General features: G+C 46.1%; 1 protein-coding gene across 1 annotated transcript in view; it reads right to left on the bottom strand.

Annotated features, from left to right (window-relative positions):
* Positions 1–19,265, bottom strand: part of LOC146798770 (uncharacterized) — a 34,311-nt gene extending 15,046 nt beyond the window's left edge. The window contains exons 1-2 of the mRNA XM_085626064.1: positions 18,175–19,265; positions 2,351–2,666 (exon numbers count right to left, since the gene is read on the bottom strand). Coding sequence (XP_085482190.1) covers positions 2,351–2,666; positions 18,175–18,486 — 628 coding nt within the window. The 5' untranslated portion in view covers positions 18,487–19,265. The remainder of the gene's footprint in view (positions 1–2,350; positions 2,667–18,174) is intronic.
* Between the last annotated feature and the right edge of the window lie 568 nt (positions 19,266–19,833).

Genomic DNA, 19,833 nt, shown 5'->3' with positions numbered 1-19,833 from the left:
TGTTACCCTGCATGCATTTACCCTGCATGCTTTTACCCTGCAGTTTTTACTCCGCAAAATCTTTTACAACGCAGGGCTTTACAATGCAATTCGTTACAACACATTCCCCATTCCAACGCAATTACTATTCTAACTCCAGGGGGGCGTTACTTTGGGGAATGCGATGTAACAGTTTTGCAGTGTAAAACCCTGCATTGTAAAAGTTACTGCGGAGTAAAAAAATGCGGGGTAAAGCCATGCGGAGTAAAAAAGGAGGGGTAATTGACGTTCCCATATGTAGAGGTAAGAAAGGGGCTTGATAAATAAATAAAAAGAGGCTTTATAAATAAATTAACAAAAAAGGGGTTTTCCCATTAAGTGGTTATGGAAAAATATGTTAACATATATGATTCTTAACATTTCAAGTTGGTAATCAGTTCTAAAAATCCCAATCATGGCTCCATTCCTGAAAACGTAAGTGTTGTTTTGCAGCATGAAACTGGGGAGATTAAGTAGTGAGAAGAGACATTTGCAGGATTCCATTTCACATGTACAGACTTGCTCACCAGGTAAGGCCTTCCTCTTCTCTGTGCTTTCAGATAAACAGCGTGCTTACATCTGCTCACTTTGACTTCACGGTACTGGACCAGAACCTTCTAACCTTAACGTTCAAATGTCTCACTTTGTCCGCTGCCTGGTACTGGTTATCTTCTTGGGTCTTGCTCTTGAAGTGCTTCCACCCTAATTCCTCTGCCTCTCTTGACTGCATTGCAGTGTTGACCTATATCACAGTTTGTCAACAGCGCCTGCCACTGTAGCATTTCCAATGGCGGAGACTCTTCTAGGGTGGAGGAGCGACGCCGCACTGCCTCAAAGCTGCAAATGAAAGGAAAAAAATAAAATGATAATATCTAATGTTATTTATCATTTTATTTAGTCCTCCTGCTGCGGCAGCTTGAATGAGAGGGCCGGGCTGAAAAGCAGGGGAGGAGTGGTCCAACCCTCCTAAGTGCGCAATGACTGTTTGGTCGGCGCTCTCGGGCCTGGTCTTGTGGCTAGGCCTGAGAGTGACCAGCATCCTAGTTCCTCGACTTGCATGACTGTTAGGTAACAGGACACCTATCAATTTCCTGGTCTTACAGATTGCCTTTAAGTGCTCGCTTTGCTTTATCCAGAGAGTGGCTAACTGTGCTTGACGTCTTTGGTCCTTACACATCTGCCAGGATTCACATTCTGGATTCCTGTTTTTTTTCTGGACTGCCTGGCTAGCTTACCTCGTCCCATCTCAGCTTGGCCATATCAAATGTTTACTATGGTAGGTTTTCATGCTTTCATTCGGCTTCCATGATCTCTGCTGCCTCAGTAACTGCAGCATTTCTGTGTCCTTTTTATAAACAAAGCCCAGAGGTACAAGCCCCCCCATTTTTTACTGCACCGAGAAGCAGTACTGTTTTTCTTCAGGATAAAGAGAGCACTTCCTCCTCCCTGTGAGATATTTCTTTCCTAAAGTATAGTGTTTTGCACCACCTCTGTTATCCGTTACTGCCAGCTATTTAATTATTTGCTTCTGTTAAGGTCAATCAGTTCTCTCCTTTGTCACTGTGCAAAGTCCAGTGTTAGTTTGCTCGGTTTTATGGTCTGTTTTCTGATTTCTTTCCATACTTTTTGAGCGCATTCCTAACCTTCAGCGCCACCTGATTCGTGGAACTAAAGGTATTTTGTTTTGCTTTCTCACCGACATGACGGTGCATACTGCATTTACAGATTTATGGCACGATGCTATCTTTGCAGGAGTTGATTCTAGTTGGTGCAGACTAGGGTCAATGCTCCATGGTTATCATAATTAGTTTACTTGTCACAGAGTGAAAATTAACTTGATGGCACAAATCTTCCTATGGGCTTTTCCTCTGGCACTACTTTCTGTGACTAGCAAGATTTTCTGTTGCTTACCATTTTCGTTTTCCCCATACTTTGATCTGGAGTGGCTTCCTTATGCCAGATACTTACACTGACTGTTAATGGTAAAGTATATGAACCATACTCAGTGCCACAAGACACAGTAGAAGCTTTAACCCTAAGCTGCCACCAGAGCAATGAAGAAGCTCTCATCTCCAGTTCAAGTGTCAGTGACGGGTTTCTGCTCCACCCGTCACTACAGGAGCTACAATCTCTGGCTCCTAAAAGCCAACAATGGAGCTTATACATCACTACTGAACCAGTTACTGCAGGAGCTCCCATCTCACTTCTGTCACCAGTTACTGAGAAACATCAAGCCCCTGGCTCCCACCGTACTATAAAAGAGATGTCAATCCCCCCCTCCCTCCATAAAGCAGTAGTAGAACACAGCCTTGCTCTGTGAACTGCCATTTACCTGAGCTTGGTCTCGAGTCAGTGTCCATCACCTCCCGTGGGTCTTCAAGGGTTGTCCCAGACTCTGCCGCCACCATTAGTCGCTTCCCAAGCATGAGGTGATCAGTCAACACGCTTGAACTCCCGAGACGCAGCCTCGATCCTAAACTGCTCTCGGCTGTCCTCCCAGTGCTGAAACCAAAGGCGGCATTCGTGGTGCCATCTGCGGCCTGCTTGGTAACACTGTCAGTATCGAGGGCTTCCACTGAGCAGTTGAGCTTCTCGCTGCCCTCCAGGATATCTTCTGAGAGTCCGCACTTCAGTTTGGACCCCTCGTGCTGCAAGAAACAAAGATGAAGACAGTCGTGAACTGTAGAATTAGCAGCCTAATGGAGTCACTGTTAGTCTGCCACATTTAGCGCCCCCTATTGATTGCAGGCATGAAACTCCACAAGTATTTTATGTTATTTCTATCTGTATGGTGCCAGCCATCATTGTAGTGCATGCTCAATCTGGGTACCCAATCTTGTGGGTCTCGAAGGCCAGCATTCGTACGTTTGATACTTTGATTTTTTTCCATTTTTGGTTATAGAGTTTGTTTAATCTCGAGATGGACAATGATTTGTGGGAGTTGGTGTTGAGGTACAGTGAATTTGAGCTAAGGTGATCTCTGTGGTGTTTTATGTGTACAGGCGGGTATGCCGAAATACTTTTCTCTTGATAGTGGGATTGGGTTGGGTGGTCCCACTGGTCTTTTCCAAGCCAGAGCCTAGTGTTTTTTGAGCAAGCATTACAAGTCATGTCGGTATCTTATAATGCCATGTGCACACGAGGGTGTTAGGTTTATGCTAATATTATCTGCAGGTTTCTGGGGTCTGGTGCACAACAGTGCGTCATTTGGCTGTGCTTTCGCAACCATAGGACTTTGGAGCCACGGTGTGCTTAGAATCTTGAGGTAGTCTGGCTAGAGGTAATGTTTCAGTTTTACCATCTGTAGGTGAGGATGGGATGATTGTGTTTGGCGTTTCTGTCGGCTGTAGAGTGCTGCCGAAGGTTCGATGAAAGCTCAAGAATAGGTTGTGCGAGTTGCGGGGCAGTCTATACTGTTTTGAATGCAGATTTTGTTACTTTTCAATTTGGACAGCTGAAGCGATTCGATTAAAACTATTTAATCCCCAAAACCAAAGTCATTTAAATACATTCTAGGGGTGCTGGAGAATGCTTCAATGAGGCTTATTTGGATTTGCCTGTGGGAGAAATGTACAAGAGAATGAAATACCTTCTTCAGTCACACATATACAAACCTTACAGCACTCGTATAATTAGGCTCAAGGCCATACATAAATAACGGATAATAATAAAAGAATAAACTGAATTAATGAATATCAGGGCATTGGTTGTTGTAGGTTATTTAACTTTTTAGATGGCACTGTAGCACTTTCCTAATGGAGGCATCCTTTTTATGCAGCCGGTATGCTGGTTAATAAGAGAGAGGTAAGAAGAAAGAGAAAGGCACTGAAAAAGGCAGAGACGGATGGAAACAACAGGGTGTGTGAGTGCATGAGTGTCGATAGACAAAAGTTGAGCCTGTCAGATGATTGAAATTAAAGACAGTCGGTTAGATGGTTTCTAGGCCCAAGAGAGTCCCAAAGGTGGAAGAGCATTGCTTCGTCCCTCTCTACTCAGGCTGCAGACAGATGCATCACCCCAATTGATAAATTTGCCTCTGGGGCGAGATCCAGAGGTGGAGATTAAGGAAATCAAAATGGGGGGAAATGATGCACCTTTCGTTTCTCTGGGTTCTCTGACTTCTGGGAGGGCAGAGGTGTCAGGTTTCCAAGGATGAGCGCCCCTTGGATCCAGATGGCCCTGCCTTAGCATTAACCAATCTTGAGGTGGAGGCGACCAGAGTGCAAGGCCTAACACTAAGTTGCATAGAGTGCTGTTGTACTGGAGCCCATATTATTCTTGGGCCCACCTAGGCATGTGCCTCTGTATGGTCTGTTAGGGATGCAGGGTGCAGACCCCAGTCCGTTAAAAGATAGACATTCAGGATCATGAGCTGCTAGGAGAGAATGATGTTATGTTATGCTGGGTGAGAGAGTAAGTGCAGGGCAGAATGGCGTGGCACAGTGTACTGTGTCTGTGGGTTAGAAATGACCCGGGCCTTGGGGTGCTACTGATGCAACCATAGCCCTTACTGTTAAGTAAGACCTTACCAGAGATCTCTACTGGTCTATGACATACACTGCACCTCCTCCAGGTACAAGACTTCCAAAAGTGCCCGCTGTTGGTCAGTGAAATACACACCATCACCTGCTGGTGCCAGGCATGCACATCACCAAGTGTTGCCAGCAGTAATATAAAAATATGCAATATATCATTACGGAAGGCCTCTACTTTGGTAATGCATAACAGCCATAGATGCAATGCCACTGGCAACAAAGTAATATTAGTAATATCTCCCCAACACAGCGTCATCTATCACTCCAATATCAGTGTTCAAATATTTTGGAAATTCAAGCATTTTTCTCCAAATATCAGTGTATGAGTTCTGAAAATACACACATTTTCATTTCGAATGAACACTTTTCATATAACATACATTTATTAATTGAATCAAGCAAAGGCGTTGCATTTAATTAGCTGGGCGGCTCACAGGTGAGCTACTTACAGGTAGCTGGAGAGCTACCAGTAGCTCACAAGCTACTCAATGGAGAAGCCTGACTTATAGCTACCCCTGCAAAAAAACCAACAGTACAAACAGTCCCTGCTATGGGCCAAGAAAGAGGGAACTGATTTTCATTATTTTGATCGCATTTTCGCAAGCAGCAGACATTAATATTACTGGTCCTCATCTTGTGTGTGTTGTAAATATCCCTGGCACTCTACAGGGTGGAGGGACAGTTTTAGCAATGATACGAGCCAATTAGAAGAGAGTGAAACCAGAATAGGTCTTTTTGGGGAAAAACATGATTAATATGTACATAAAAGTCTAGATTCAGAAAAGGTATGGACTGTGAAGTTCTACTTTCTTGTCAGGGAGTAATCAGCCATGTAATTTGAGCTGGCAGAGTGAAAAGGAAGTCAGGAAGTGGGGGAGATAGGGATGTTTAAACCAAGCTGTTTGATTGAGAGGTCCTCTTTCAATAAGCGCTTGAAAAACTGCAGAGATGGCGCCGGCCTTATCTGTGTGCAGGTAGGGCGTTCCACATTTTTGTGGCATTACCTAGGAAGGGTTTGGCGTCTGTGGTTGCTGCTTGTACCCGAGGACTGCTAGCCTGAAGTTTTCTTTACCATACACTATTAATATCTGCCTTTGAACCCACATGCTTGCACTGTCACCATCACACCACCTGCCCCTCACCCTGACAGCACCCTACACGCCCTCAACATCCCCTGCCTCCCGGCTCACCTCGGCATGCGCTAACACAACCTACCCCGACCATGCCCTGTGTGTATTATTAGAATGCCTGCACCTGAAGCACATCAACCCTGCACTATAAATAATACCTGCTCACGCTTAAGGGCATCACTGCATGCGCCATCCAGAGCACCTGCCCACGCCGCCTCTTCTTGGCGCGGCCTGGCTGTTGGCCCAGGCAGATGAGGTACTCCCTATGCCTCACCCTCACCACACCTTCATGATGACAACAGGAAGCCAACAAACAAAGAGGCATTCAGAAGAGACAAGATTCAGGAGAGTGATGGAGGGACAGAGACATTAATTACCAGAAAGGGCTCGCCCTATACCTTTCTGCCCTTTAGTCACAGGCGTTCCCGGTCTACCTATTTGCTTTTTATTTTCAAGGCTTGTGTAGACTCAAATGTTATCCTTGCTTAATTAGTGATCCTGGTCCGATTCGGTATGCCTGTTTCCGGTCGAGTCTTTACCCACACATCCTAAGGTCTTGATTTCAAGTGAGCTGGAAAATGTGTCCCCTGCATAACCCCCTGTTTACGCACATGTCGGAATTATGAGTTGTGAAACCTTTATAGTAACCCAGCAAGTACCAGGTACAATAAGGTCTGGACCCCCGTTAAATGTCTTTAAATCAAACCTGCCAGAATTAAACAGGTGAAAAACAGCCCGTGACGATTTTGATGTCCCATTTTTGATGGGTGAACTTGTAATCGGTGTTAATTATCACACCCGATAAATACCAATCTATGGGGAATTAGATTTTACTAGGTGAAGTAGCTATTGCCAGTCCATCCATGTCACTCATCATACAGGACTACACAGTCTCCAACCTTCGACTATGTCGAAGTTGTAGTAAGTCCTAATGTTTCTCAAGACATATTCTCAGCCTACCTCTGGCCTGCAGGTCACAAACTCCTTGCAAACGCAAGCTTTAGCCGTGCATACCTGATGTTTACCCAATAGCCATGCAACATGTCCATCTTCTACATTCTACCTATAACATAGACAGATCATGCGTGGTCTCCAGTAATGCCCTTATAATGTACTGTAGTTTTAGTACAGCCCAGTCTTCTATGTCAAGAAGCCTCAAAGACTTTACGTGATGCAGCAATTTTATTTTATAGCTGAATTCCAGCAAGGTGTGAGGCTGAAAGATATGTGAGGAAAAAGGCCTATTTGCTCACACCTACAATGATGATTACCTTATCACATTTCTGGCAACCGGCTAAGCTGACAACAACTTGATTTTTTTTCATTACACAGCGCTTCACACAACCCTTCTGCAGTCTGTAAACACTTTAAATTACAAATGTTATTTTTACCCACTTTTGGTACTCAATTTTCTGACTTTCAAAAGGATGGAAGGCTGAGTTAGCCTTGCCGGGATTAGAACTCAGTTTTGCTACTCAGCAAGCGCTCAGTTTACTGAACTATAACTACAGGGGTGAGGAGAAGCCGGTTGAGTCCCTCCAGTATCAGCAATTGTACAACCCATGGAGACAAGCAAGCGCTACTTGTATCTTAAACTGGTCTACCCCAAAGTGGGGATGGCAGGACCTCAGGATATCAAGACACTACACTATAGGGATCTAGGGGTACAGGAATGCTAACTGCTTTTATTACATGTTCCAGGCTCATCGGGTCTACTCATTCCCTATCCTTTTTCTAAACACAGACAGTATAGTACACTATGCCATCCCCAGCTTTACACTTGTTTTGTAGAACTATTAGACCGTGTACCTAAATGGGCCCATCCACTTTGACCATTGACGCCAGATTTCTTCCATCATTCCGCTTCCATCAACATAGTCTCCAACTTTACTTTTGAAACCAAGGTATGTTACATGTCTGTCTAACCTGCCTATATCTGGTCTGCCCACACACCTTTAGTGGTCTAGAAATGTACCTTTTCTTGAATTGGTGGAATAGGCTGTGGAAGGTACCAGCGAGCAAAGAGAGGAGAGGTAGCTTTGAAGAACATCTGGGATATCAACCTTGACGAACAGTGCAGCGGCAGGGGGGGAGGGGGGGGGGTGTCACTGGCATGCGAGGAGCCACTGTCCCCAGTTAGCCCTGTCGTGTTTTTTGCACCCGGGCTCAAGGAACACCTACCACCTCTGGCCCCACCACCAGGCGGCAGGTAATCCAGGGCCTCAGTGGAGCAGGCTGTGAAGATACAGTGTGGGCTCTGAAGTGCCTCGTGGGACGGTGACCAGGCTGTGAAATGGTGTTAAGTGTCTCCGCCGTCAAGAAGAGCTTCGACGTAGCAGTAACGGAGGGTTGTTTGTGTGTTGCCTGTGTTTCTCATTGAGGGACTGACTTTTGGCTGCTAAAAATATCAAGCGTCAGCATCCCCCCTACCCCCCTCCCACCGCGGCTGCTTCTCCTCCCCCAAAACTAAGCCCAAAACCAACAGCTCAGAAACTTCTGCGTCAGCCCGACCGACCCCCGCTCCCCCCCGCGTGCCACGGCTGACCCTTTCTCACAACCTCTGTCAGCCGCACAATCAAGCCTGGGGCGCCTGGAGCGTCACGAGGAAACGGCGGGACATTCCGAGCAGTATCCCAACACAAAATGATGCGGTCCCGGCAGAATGTGGAGAGGGTCCCGTGAACCTCTCGTATCTCACAGTTATCAAAATACTTTATACTGGATTGGGAGTCCCTGGATGGAGCCACCTCTCTCCCCCAACCCCACACACGACTCCCGAGGCCAGGGGCCGCTGCACGCGCTGGAAACTGGGGACGCGGAACTGGCAACAATGCGGGGACTCGGAGCAAAGAAAGGAATGCGGAAGTGGAAGGAAGCAATGACGGATAGTGGAGCTGGGAAAATGCAGGGAATAGGGAGGGAACTGAGAGAAATGCAGGGTCTGGGAGTACCTGGGAGCAATGCAGGCTCTGGGGAACTGGGAGCAAAGGATGAACTGGAAACAATGCAGGGTATGGGGAACTGGAAGCAATGGAGGAACTGGAAGCAATGAAGTGTATGGGGAACTGGAAGCAATGGAGGGATTGGAAGCAATGAAGGGTATGGGGAACTGGAAGCAATGGAGGGATTGGAAGCAATGCAGGCTATGGGGAAGTGGGAGCAAAGAATGAACTGGAAACAATGCAGAGTATGGGGAACTGGAAGCAATGGAGGAACTGGCAGCAATGAAGTGTATGGGGAACTGGAAGCAATGCAGGGATTGGAAGCAATGAAGGGTATGGGGAACTGGAAGCAATGGAGGAACTGGAAGCAATGAAGTGTATGGGGAACTGGAAGCAATGGAGGGATTGGAAGCAATGAAGGGTATGGGGAACTGGAAGCAATGGAGGAACTGGAAGCAATGAAGTGTATGGGGAACTGGAAGCAATGGAGGGATTGGAAGCAATGAAGGGTATGGGGAACTGGAAGCACTGGAGGAACTGGAAGCAATGAAGGGTATGGGGAACTGGGAGCCCTGGGGGATAGGGGAGCTGGGAACAACGCAGTGAAAGGGAAACTGGGAGAAATGCAGGGACTGGGAGTACCTGGGAGCAATGCAGGCTAAGGGGAACTGTGAGCAAAGGATGAACTGGAAACTGCAGGGTATGGGGAACTGGAAGCAATGGAGGAACTGGAAGCAATGAAGTGTATGTGGAACTGGAAGCAATGAAGGGTATGGGGAACTGGGAGCCCTGGCGAATAGGGGAGCTGGGAACAATGCAGTGAAAGGGGAACTGGGAGAAAAGCAGGAACTAGGAGCAAAGATGGGACTGGGGAGGTGAGGCCGATGTAGGAGATTGGGAACTGGGAGAAATGCAAGGACTGAGAGCAATGCAGGGACAGGGAGTAACTGGGAGCAATGCAGGGTATGGGGAACTGGAAGCAATGGAGGAACTGGAAGCAATGAAGTGTATGGGGAACTGGGAACAACGCAGTGAAAGGGGAACTGGGAGAAAAGCAGGAACTAGGAGCAAAGAAGGGACTGGGGAGGTGAGGTGTAGGAGATTGGAAACAGGGAGAAATGCAAAGAGTGAGAGCAGGGCAGAGACAGGGAGTAACTGGGAGCAATGCAGGGTATGGGGAACTGGAAGCAATGAAGGGTATGGGGAACTGTGAGCCCTGGGGGATAAGGGAGCTGGGAACAACGCAGTGAAAGGGGAACTGAGAGAAAAGCAGGGACTGGGAGCAGTGAAGGGATTAGGGAGGTGGGAGCAATGCAGGGAGTAGGAAACTGGGAGAATGCAGGGACTAGAAGCAATGCAAGGACTGGGGAACTGAAAGCAATGCAGGTAATGACAGACCTGCATGGCCTGGCAGCACTGCAGCAATTGTAGATCGGAAAGCAATTCAGAGTTTGGGGAACTAGGAATTGCAGGAAATTGAGAACTGTATGGGTGTCGATACACAGACTGAAGCAGCGCAGACACTGCCAAACTAGAAACAGAGAGCACTCCACGGACAACTAGCATTACAATACCTAGGTAGCAGCATCCCTGCGTGGACTCTAGAAACGAAAAGCACTACATGGTCAGGGAACAGAAAACACTACCGACTTTGTAAGATCTTTCAGGACTGGACAACTAGGAGCCCTGCGGCGTAGCTTTAGGAAACATTTGCAAATCTGACTGTATTAACGTTATTCTTGTTCTCTTATGTTGATGGGTATTCATATAGCTCAGTGTTCACTAATCACCTGGCCTTCTGCACAATGTGGCAACCCTAATGAAACCACTGTGACCCAGGAAAGAAGGAAAACATGTCATACACGTTTCTATGGAGTTCACCACGGATCAGAAGATGTTGGACCCCAGGATAGTTCACTGGTATCATTCTAACACGGATCCACATGCTTCACCCCATGGAGGAAAGCGTTGAGCCTGAAATCTATTAAACACCATTTGCACACAGGTCTACGGGCTGTGCCGGAGAAAATGTGGTTAGTTTTGTGGAGAGGAGGCCTGCCGGTATGGGTCAGACAGGGGGCTGGCCCTTTCCATCAAAGTGCATCTGTCAGGGTCACCCCGTAACAGCGATGGTATGACCCACGGGCGGGAGTGCTACAAGGGTCTTGAGGTGAGTGATGTGTATGGTGGTCAAAACTGAGGGATTCTATAAGCTTCCTGAGGCCACTCAAAGAGGTAGGAAAGACAGCAACAGAGCTTGACTGATGTAACTCAGGGAGTGGGGCAGGAGTTCCAACTCTAGGCCCTAGCTAACCCAAACGGAATGTGAACTTCAACTCTCACCTGAATACCTTGGATGGGCATCCTGGGGGGGGAGCAGCTAGAGAATAGGGGGGGGGGGGCGGGGACAGACTTAAGTACTACAGTAAAGAAAGGACTCCCTGTAGCTTGGATAGTGACAAAAGGATTAGGAATCAGTGTCTCCCAGACAGCTTTGAAAAGAAAGACAAACTCACCAAGGGCAAAGGAAACCCACCTCAGAGACAAAAAGTAAACCAGGTCTGAAAAAGAAAAAAAGGCACCGCAAACACAAAGCACAATCTTTTTTAAGATAGCCATGTACTAGCAGGCGGCAACGCCCACATTGTGCATGTAGTCCAAACAAATGCTTTTCAAATGATACAGCTAAAATCAGTTGCGTGAAGAAATTAAGTCACAAAGTGCATTCCCCTGGGAACTGTTTAATTTTGTCACATTATCTTCCTAGGTGGGTCACGATACATGAATGGCCCTTGCACCAGCTGAAGCTGGATACAGTGCCCTTGCAAAGACCTAGGTTGCTGGAAGTCAAAGTCTTTTCAGTGCAGTGTATGTGAATGATAAATCAATTTTCGAGTCGTCGTGTTCTGTGCTTAGTTTAAGTGGAATAGAGACAGGGATCTAATGTTCTAGTCTAGTGTTATGTTTTTTAAAGTTTTGTTCTCTAAATAGGGTACATATAGGTGAAAAAGTAAAATTATACATTTGTTTTACCTTTCCTCTTTTATAAGTTACTTTTTTATATTGTGCGTTTTCTTATTCTTCTATTTGTGCCCTCTTTTATTACAATATTTGTTCAACTATTTTATTTTTTATTATCTGGATCTAGAGTCTATTAACAATTTACTTTGGGGTGCGGGATCTGGAAGTGAACAAACTGCGTGCACTTAGGAGCTGCGACCACTGCACAGGATATATATATTACAATAGGGTGGGGCAGGGCCATTGCACGTTGACAAAATGGCAGTCCTGCTGGGCCCCAGCCTTGGTTCATGGGAGTACCGCAGAGGTGGGCAACTTTGAACCCTGCACTGAATTGGTGCAGAAACTTCAGGGAATGGCAACTGTAAGCATAGCATGGACCGGGCCACTCTGCGCACTGCATGGGCCTGGTGCTCTGGAAGGACTGAGGCCGCTGTACTCAGAAAACGCAGCTAGGAGTACCGCAAAGGATATTGAATTAGCAGCAGCTTGATAGCCAATTCCATTCTTGTACTCTAAACTATAAATATGTGATCTTAAAAAAATCTAATATAAGTTTTTGGCTGTCCTCTCAACACACAGCAGACTCTTTGTACATCTCTGTAACCCAGTCTGGCATATGTCACACATTCAGTCCGATCCTATTTGTACTGTCATTACCCTTACCTACGACTTTTCTTATCTTCAAGCTGCATGAACAAATAAATAAGGCCCGGAGCGAATGCTAGCAGCCTGGCTAACAGGAACACCTGCAGGAGACCAGCCAACAGCACGACCCTTGTGGCGAACCAAAGCCAAGATGGCCGAAAGGCAGTGTGGGGTCACAGAAAGGACCCACAGGCAGGAGGGCCTCACAGGGCGAATGTATGATGTTACAACGCATACATTTACAACGCAGTTTTTACATTGCAACATCCATTGCAACGCAGTGGCGTAATGAAACTTGAGGGGGCCACCCTGCACGGTACGTGGAGGGGCCCCCTCCAGACTCAAACTTGAGCTCCCTGGCCGAAGTACGGTGTTTAGGGGGCCCCATGGAGGTTGGGGGCCCCCGCACCGCAGAGGCTGCGGGGGCCTGTGTTACGCCCCTGTTACAACGCATGATTTTACATCGCATGCCATCACAACGCATTTTCAGAAACTACCTTTACAACACATTCCATTGCATAGCATTATACTAGTACAACGCATACCATTACATTGCAAATAAGTTAAGTGTTGGATAGTGTAGGGGTAAAAAATTACTATTACCACTCCAGTGAGTGCAACAGTAGGATAAGTGTTGGATAGTGTAGGGGTAAAAATTACTATTCCGACTCCAGTAAGTGCAACAGTAGGGTAAGTGTTGGATAGTGTAGGGGTAAAAACTATGCGTTGTAATGGTATGCGTTGTAGTGACATGCGTTGTAGTGACATGCGATATAATGGATGTTGCGTTGTAAAGACTACGTTGTAAAGGTAGTGCGATGTAATGACTGCGTTGTAAAGAATGTTTCCCCACAGGGCTTGCACCACAGCGCCTCGATGAGCTAGACCAGCGATGCTTCCTTGGAAGATACACTGTTATGGCCCGAACCTCAAAGATGTTGCTGCGAGTTGCTCTGGTAGTGCTCCTGGCCAAGTTGTGAACTCTAGGAATAAACCAGGAGCATTCCTGGAATTCAGTAGCTAGCCACGAGTTCTACAGGAGTACGTCTCACTTACACATCTGCTGTTCAGGTGAAAGAAATACCATGTCTCACCAAGCTGTAGCAGAGCATGCATGTTTTCGTCTTTACAATAAAGCATTGGTATTTTGAATGATGGCGCTGGCTGCAAGGAGGGCCTCGACAGAGACATGGGTACCGACCCTCGTCAGTACAACGATATCTTTATAGGAAACACTTCCTTCAGAGCAGCAAGTGGGCTGTCCGCCCCTTAAACAATCCTTGTACAATGAGTTTTATTACCCAAGATAAACATCTCCACCTCAGCAAAGTGCACTACGGGCCTTTAAAATGCAAAGGCCCTCCCCTGTGATTAAGGCCCCGGAGAGAACCAACCCGAGGTAAACAAGAACAGGTCCGGCCAGGCCCGAGGGGCTGATGCTGGAACCGCCATCTGCGAGGCTAGGAGGCACTCTTAATGATAGTGTATTGTAATGGTATTTTTATAGCGCCTTCCTATCTCCTGTGATGTCAAAAGCGCTAAAAGAGTAGTCCCCTCGCTGATATGGAAAAGACACCCTGGAAATGACGCATCCCTTCCCCTGAATGAGTCGCCCTTTGAGGCATATCAGTTTAAATCTAAAAAACAAACTGCAAAGTAAAGACAATCGCGACACATGTGAAAGGGTACTAAACACGAGGAAGACATTACGTCTGATGCAAAAAACAGCTAACATCTTACGTAACCCACTGGGAAACTCAAACACTGACAACGCACGACGAACAGTTACAGCTGGCTGAACAGCGGTTCGTATCCTGGAGAATAGCTAATGAGGCCTACAAATGCTCGACATGGGCAAACAGGGAACAAACTGAGTGAGTAAGCAAAGCCGTCACACAGCGACACACTGGACACCGAGGAAGGCAACCACGGTAACCAGAGCAACAAGGGTCTTTTAAAAAGATAAAACTAGCTCATTCCTGGGAGGGGGGTGAAACACATACGAAGAAACGATGCTCTTTGAACATAAATCACAGCCTTTCCAAAATCAAGCGGCTTAGGAGAGAAAAAACACTCTTCCCTGCTGGGTGAAACCTGAGATGACAGAAAAGGCTGAGAACTGGGATACCAGGCGGCTGTGCGAGACGGTATAGGTCAGGACGGGCTGCACCATAAAGCCTCAGTATGGTTTATGGACCCTAAACAACAAGACCAGCTGCTATCTTGCATCAGAAGGGAAACCGTGTTTGTTTACCAAACTGAGGTCCAACCAAACTTTGGTATTCTGGTGATGACAATAAGGCAAAAGGTTGAAAATGTATATCCGTCACACTAAAAGTTCCTGAAATACACGAGTCCCCGAAAACATTTCTTTACATTGGTCCTATTATGTATTTAAATTGCTCCAAGTCTTGTGTAGTCCACGACAGTTTTGACTGTTTAAAAATCGTGTCAACATTGTTCTGTCTGACTTAAAATACTACTTATTTAAAACACTTTGGTTAATTATGCTTGTATGAAGTAATTTCGTTATGTATACAGTGTAATATTTCTAAGAACGTTAGTTCCTTATATTGGACAACGAAAAATTGATGTTCAAGCCAGTATACATTAATTGAGAGAGAGGCAACTACTGACAAAAGGAATTGTGGAAATGGTAAAAATAAAAACTGTCAGGCTGCTGCTTTTGAAAGTATAAGTGATACACATCCCATTGAACTTTTTCTCACATGGCTGAGGAAGACATTTGCGAAATTATAGAAAATGTGTTCCCATTTTGGCTTCTGTAGCACTTACTAAAACTTCCAAGAGAAATTCAAAACAGAAAAAAACATTTTCTCAAACATATTTAATCAAATTCCAGTGGAAGGTCAGCATTGTTCACATTGGGAAATCACCTTAGAACTCACCATAATTTCTAGAGTTAGTATGGCAGGACCAACAAATGATCTATAATGCGATTAAAATCTGTCTCCCTTTCTATATGCAACTTTCTGTGACCCTTAACTCTAGGGCCTTTGCCCCCAGACCCCGCCCCCTCTTGTTTAATAACTAACTGTGAAGCTCCTCCTTTTTTCGATAATATTGTGAACTGTTCAGTGGAGGTGTTAATGTGGCAGGATTCCCCTCTACTCTCCTCAGATCAACCAAGATCCAGTTTGACCTTTGAGAACAGATTCCATATGTAAACACCACTCACAAACCAGCAACTAGCAGATATGAAGAACAGCTTTGAAACTATGAACCACCCCCTAGACAGCACACTGTACCCATGTTTATCCTAGAAGGCATCAACAGTAGGCCACAATATTATCACTATGCTGCTCAGCCCTTGTTACTCCCAGGTGGTTCCACTTGCCCTCTGTAGACCCAGTGGCCTTGACTAGTAACCACACTGGGTAATATTCCAGTCGAAAAATTAAAAAGATGCTAACTGATCCAGCTGCACACACCTGCCACGTGGACCCATATTGCATCTTTAGTTTACCCAACTGCATTCATATTCAATTAAGCATAGCTTTAATTTAGCCATTATAAGCATACAAATAAAACTCCTAGCATGCCAAGTGCTGCTGGTTAAAAAGATTATATTGAGGAAACAAAGGTAACCCTACTCACACGGAACCTGGACATATGACATGTACAAGAGAAAACAATGGTCCTTGTAAACATACAAAAACACTTGATAATTATGCACAATCGCTAATAATGCTAGAGAAGGATTTTGAACGAGAGACGCTCACAAAATACAATCAGGAAACCAAATGCTGTTAGCACAAATTCATATCTGTATTTTGAAAACGCATATAAAAAGTGCCCAGTGTCCCGAGTGAAAAATAGAACCAACACACTTTGAGTGACAAAAATATAAGCTACACCTTGGTTTCTCAATACAAGGAGACGACCATTATAAATTAAACAATGATAACTTAACAGCTTTGTTGTAATTTTCAAAGACTGGAAATGGGTCGTTTTGAATTACATAATGGTCGTCTTCTTGTATTGAGAAACCAAGGTGTACATTATATTTTTGTCACTTAAAGTGTGTTGGGTGTTTTTTTTCCCACTTGGGACACCGAGCACTTTTTATATGGGTTTTCAAAATACAGATATGAATTTGTGCTAACAGCATTTGGTTTCCTGATTGCATCTCTCGTTCAACATCCTTCTCTTGCATTATCGGAGATTGTGCACAATTATCAAGCCTTTTCCACAAGAACCATTGTTTTCTCTTGTTCTGGTAAAATGAGAACATGGAATTACTTCGCTGCAGTAGTTGCTGACTATGAACTTTTTGCATGTCCAATGAACTGCAGTGGCGCAAGTAGGAGGTGCAATATGTTGCCTCTACACTGGCTTTTCACAGGTAATTAATGGGTTTGCTTGATATTTAATACAACCATTTAGAATGTACTTTACTACTATCTTCTGGGCATACGAAGTGCAAAGCTACAAATTCATATCCCTTGAGGAGCAGGGTCACAACTAAACTGCATATGGCTGGGTCCAAACTGAGGTGGCATGGTGAGCAAGAGAACGATGGGTTGGAATGCTACCCAGAGTGATTGCCAGTGGTTAGACAAATTGCAAGTATTCCTCCCATCACCTTTTGTGTGTTTCATGGATTCAGTCAAAAACATCATTTGTAATTGGCCATCTGGAATTGTTGCCATGGCAGCCTTTCAGTAAGTTTCACTTGCCACCTGTAGGTTACAGTGTACCATAACAGGCCCTTAGCATACTGGTGAACTACAGTAGTTCTGTATACCATTGGTAACATCCTCAGAAAGGCAATGAGCACATACAATACGAGTGAATTGTTTTTGGGAGGCCATACTTGGTGGAAGACGATGGACATGTAGCTCACGTGTTTAATGTGGCGGTGGCCTAGATGAAGATGGTTGGTAGATTGGTGATGGACACAGAGGTGCCCTGGATGACAACAGGTTGGTACAGAGTTGGGCGTGTGGGTTCCATGGATGATCGTTAGTTGTGTATCGATGATTGAGGAGGTGGCATAGAGGAGGATGAAAAGTCTGTAAAACATGGTTGCCTGTTGAGCTGCCTGGAGGAAGATGGGTTGGCTGGTCGTGCTTGGTGTGTAGATACTGTGGACAATGATGATGAGTCAATAGATCAGTGTTAGATCAGTAGATGCAATAAATGCTGATGGGTTTTGTAGTTCACGATTTGGTATGTTCATGCAGTGGACGATGATTGGTTGGTAAATCAGTGCTGGGTGTTGAGACACGTTGGAAGGACATGGGTCGATTGATCATGCTGTGTAGATGCTGTGGGTGACTGTTGGTAGATCATGTTTGGTGCGAAGATTCAGTGGGTGATAATGAGTCAATGGATCAGTTGGTGACTAGACAAAAGAGATACTGGTAGGACAGTGTTAGGTGTGCTGACATTGTGGACGATGACTGCCTGGTAGATCGATGTGGCAATAGCCTGAATTAAAGATGGACTGGTTCCTGAGTTTAATGAGGATATATATTATGTATGAACTAGTGGATCATGTTTGGTGTGAAGATGCTCTAGAGTAGACTAGAATGGATTGGTTGACCCGACTGTGTATGTAAATTCTGTATATTACAATGTGTCGGTGAATGGATGTTGGCTGTGGATTGCCGTAGGGGATGGTAGTTCAGCGTTGGATGAGTACAATCCGTGGATGATGATGTGTCGGTAGATCTGCGTTTGCCTTGGTGATGTTGAACGTGACAACAGGTTAGTAGATAAGTTGCAGGTATGGAGGTGGCTCAGGTACATGTCATAACAATAAAGTTTTGTTCTGTGTTGGATGCGTTTGCTGGTGTGTTGATTATGGGTTGCATTAATATCTATGTATAATATTGTGCAATCTTTCATATATACCTGGTCCATCTGTCCTCCTCCAGGTTCTGGTGGTTTCTGGGTCGTGGGCTTACATTCCTGGCTAGCGGGTTCCTTCTGCTGGTCGTCCTCTTGGTCGGTAGATCCCCCGGACGCCTCCTTCACGACCCCCCAGCTGTCATCTTCAGGGGTCCCTCCCTGGAGCCCCGCAAGGGCCCCACGTACACCATTCGCGTGCTTCTCTCTAAGCACCTCTAGCTCCAGAAGTCCTGCTACGCTGGCCCGCAGCCGCTGCCCGACCCGGATCCGGTCAGTGCCGGTCCAGAGGGAAGGGGGTGTAGCTCTACGGGACATTGGGGCTGTCCGATGACTGGGACCTGGAACCTTTGGTACCCCCACCTCCCCCCAGGCCCGTCCCTATCTGCTCCGGTCTACCTCAGTCCCCGAGACTGGATCCGGTGTGACACTCTCTGGTTCCCCAGATCTGCCTAGGGATCCGGTTCTGGTCCAGCTCTTGCCAGACTCTTATTTCTACTCTATCCCCGGTTCTGTCCCCAGTCCCGTACTCTTGAGCCCATCTCTTACCCGGTAACCTCGAGGTTTCCGATTCGAGTCGTGACGCTGATACGGGATCTAATCCAGTCCTGTCTCGCCTCCGGGTGTCAATCCTGTCTCGGTTTCGGTCACGTTTCCGCCTCTGCTGATGTCCCTGGTCCCTTCTGTTTTCAACTCCCCAGCTCTGCCCCGTCTCTAAACTCGTACTCTTCTAGTTCTGTCTTCTTTATCTCAGACTCGGGACCCCATGTGTCTTTCTCTCCTCTAGCTGGACTCACTTCTGTTTTCTGCCCATACCCTGTCTCTCTGTTTTGTTTTTTCACAATCTGGCTGATTCGTCCTTGGTTCTGGCTGCACTGTCACTTGGTTCGGTTGTGGTTCTCTCTTCCTCCCCTTGTTCCGTCTCTGGGTCCAGTCTCTCTATCACTCCTGATTGTGTTCCCTGAGCCCCTTCTCTCCCCTCCGCCTCTTCCCCAGTCCCGAGTACGTTTCGGTTCCTGGTTCTCTGTTGCTCTTTCTTCCTCCACTGCGCTCTCTCCTCAGACTCCCTCCTCCTGTTGCAAGCAGCAGCTGGCATTAAACGGGGGAGGGTGGCGGCGGAGGGGAGGGTCACGTGTTGTGGGAAAACCTGCCCGCCTCTGATAGGCCAGTGTGAAGGACAAAAGGCCCAAAGTTTTTCAAACTTTCTTGTAGGGGAAGAGGACAGTGGGGGTAGGGGCGAGGAATATGCCTGTAAAACAGACTGGAAAGGTGCAACAACAGTCTTAATATGAAAGCTTCGGACTTTGGAGCTGGGGACCCAGGTTCGAGCCTTGGCGTCGGCACAGCATCCTGTGATTCTGGGCAAATCACTTAATCTCTTCGTGCCTACCAAAAAATGAATGTGTTCGTGTATAACGTAACTGGTGTTCATATAAAGCGATCCAATACCGAGTTCGCGCTATATACATTTGCAATAAATAAATATAATGTGGTGCATTGAGCTTTTCGCTTCCAACGTGCCTGTTCGTCTGATTTGTCATGCCAAATGTAGCACGTTTTCATGGTATTGCGTGATGGAGGGCGCCCCATTGTTGAATCCAGTGACTGACTGTCACATTGATTGATTGATGGGGAAAGATACGTGTGCCTTGGGAAGAGTAAAAG

Source organism: Triturus cristatus, chromosome 9 (assembly GCF_964204655.1).
Source record: "Triturus cristatus chromosome 9, aTriCri1.1, whole genome shotgun sequence".
NCBI lineage: Eukaryota > Metazoa > Chordata > Amphibia > Caudata > Salamandridae > Triturus > Triturus cristatus.
This window is presented reverse-complemented; position numbering and strand designations above follow the sequence as displayed.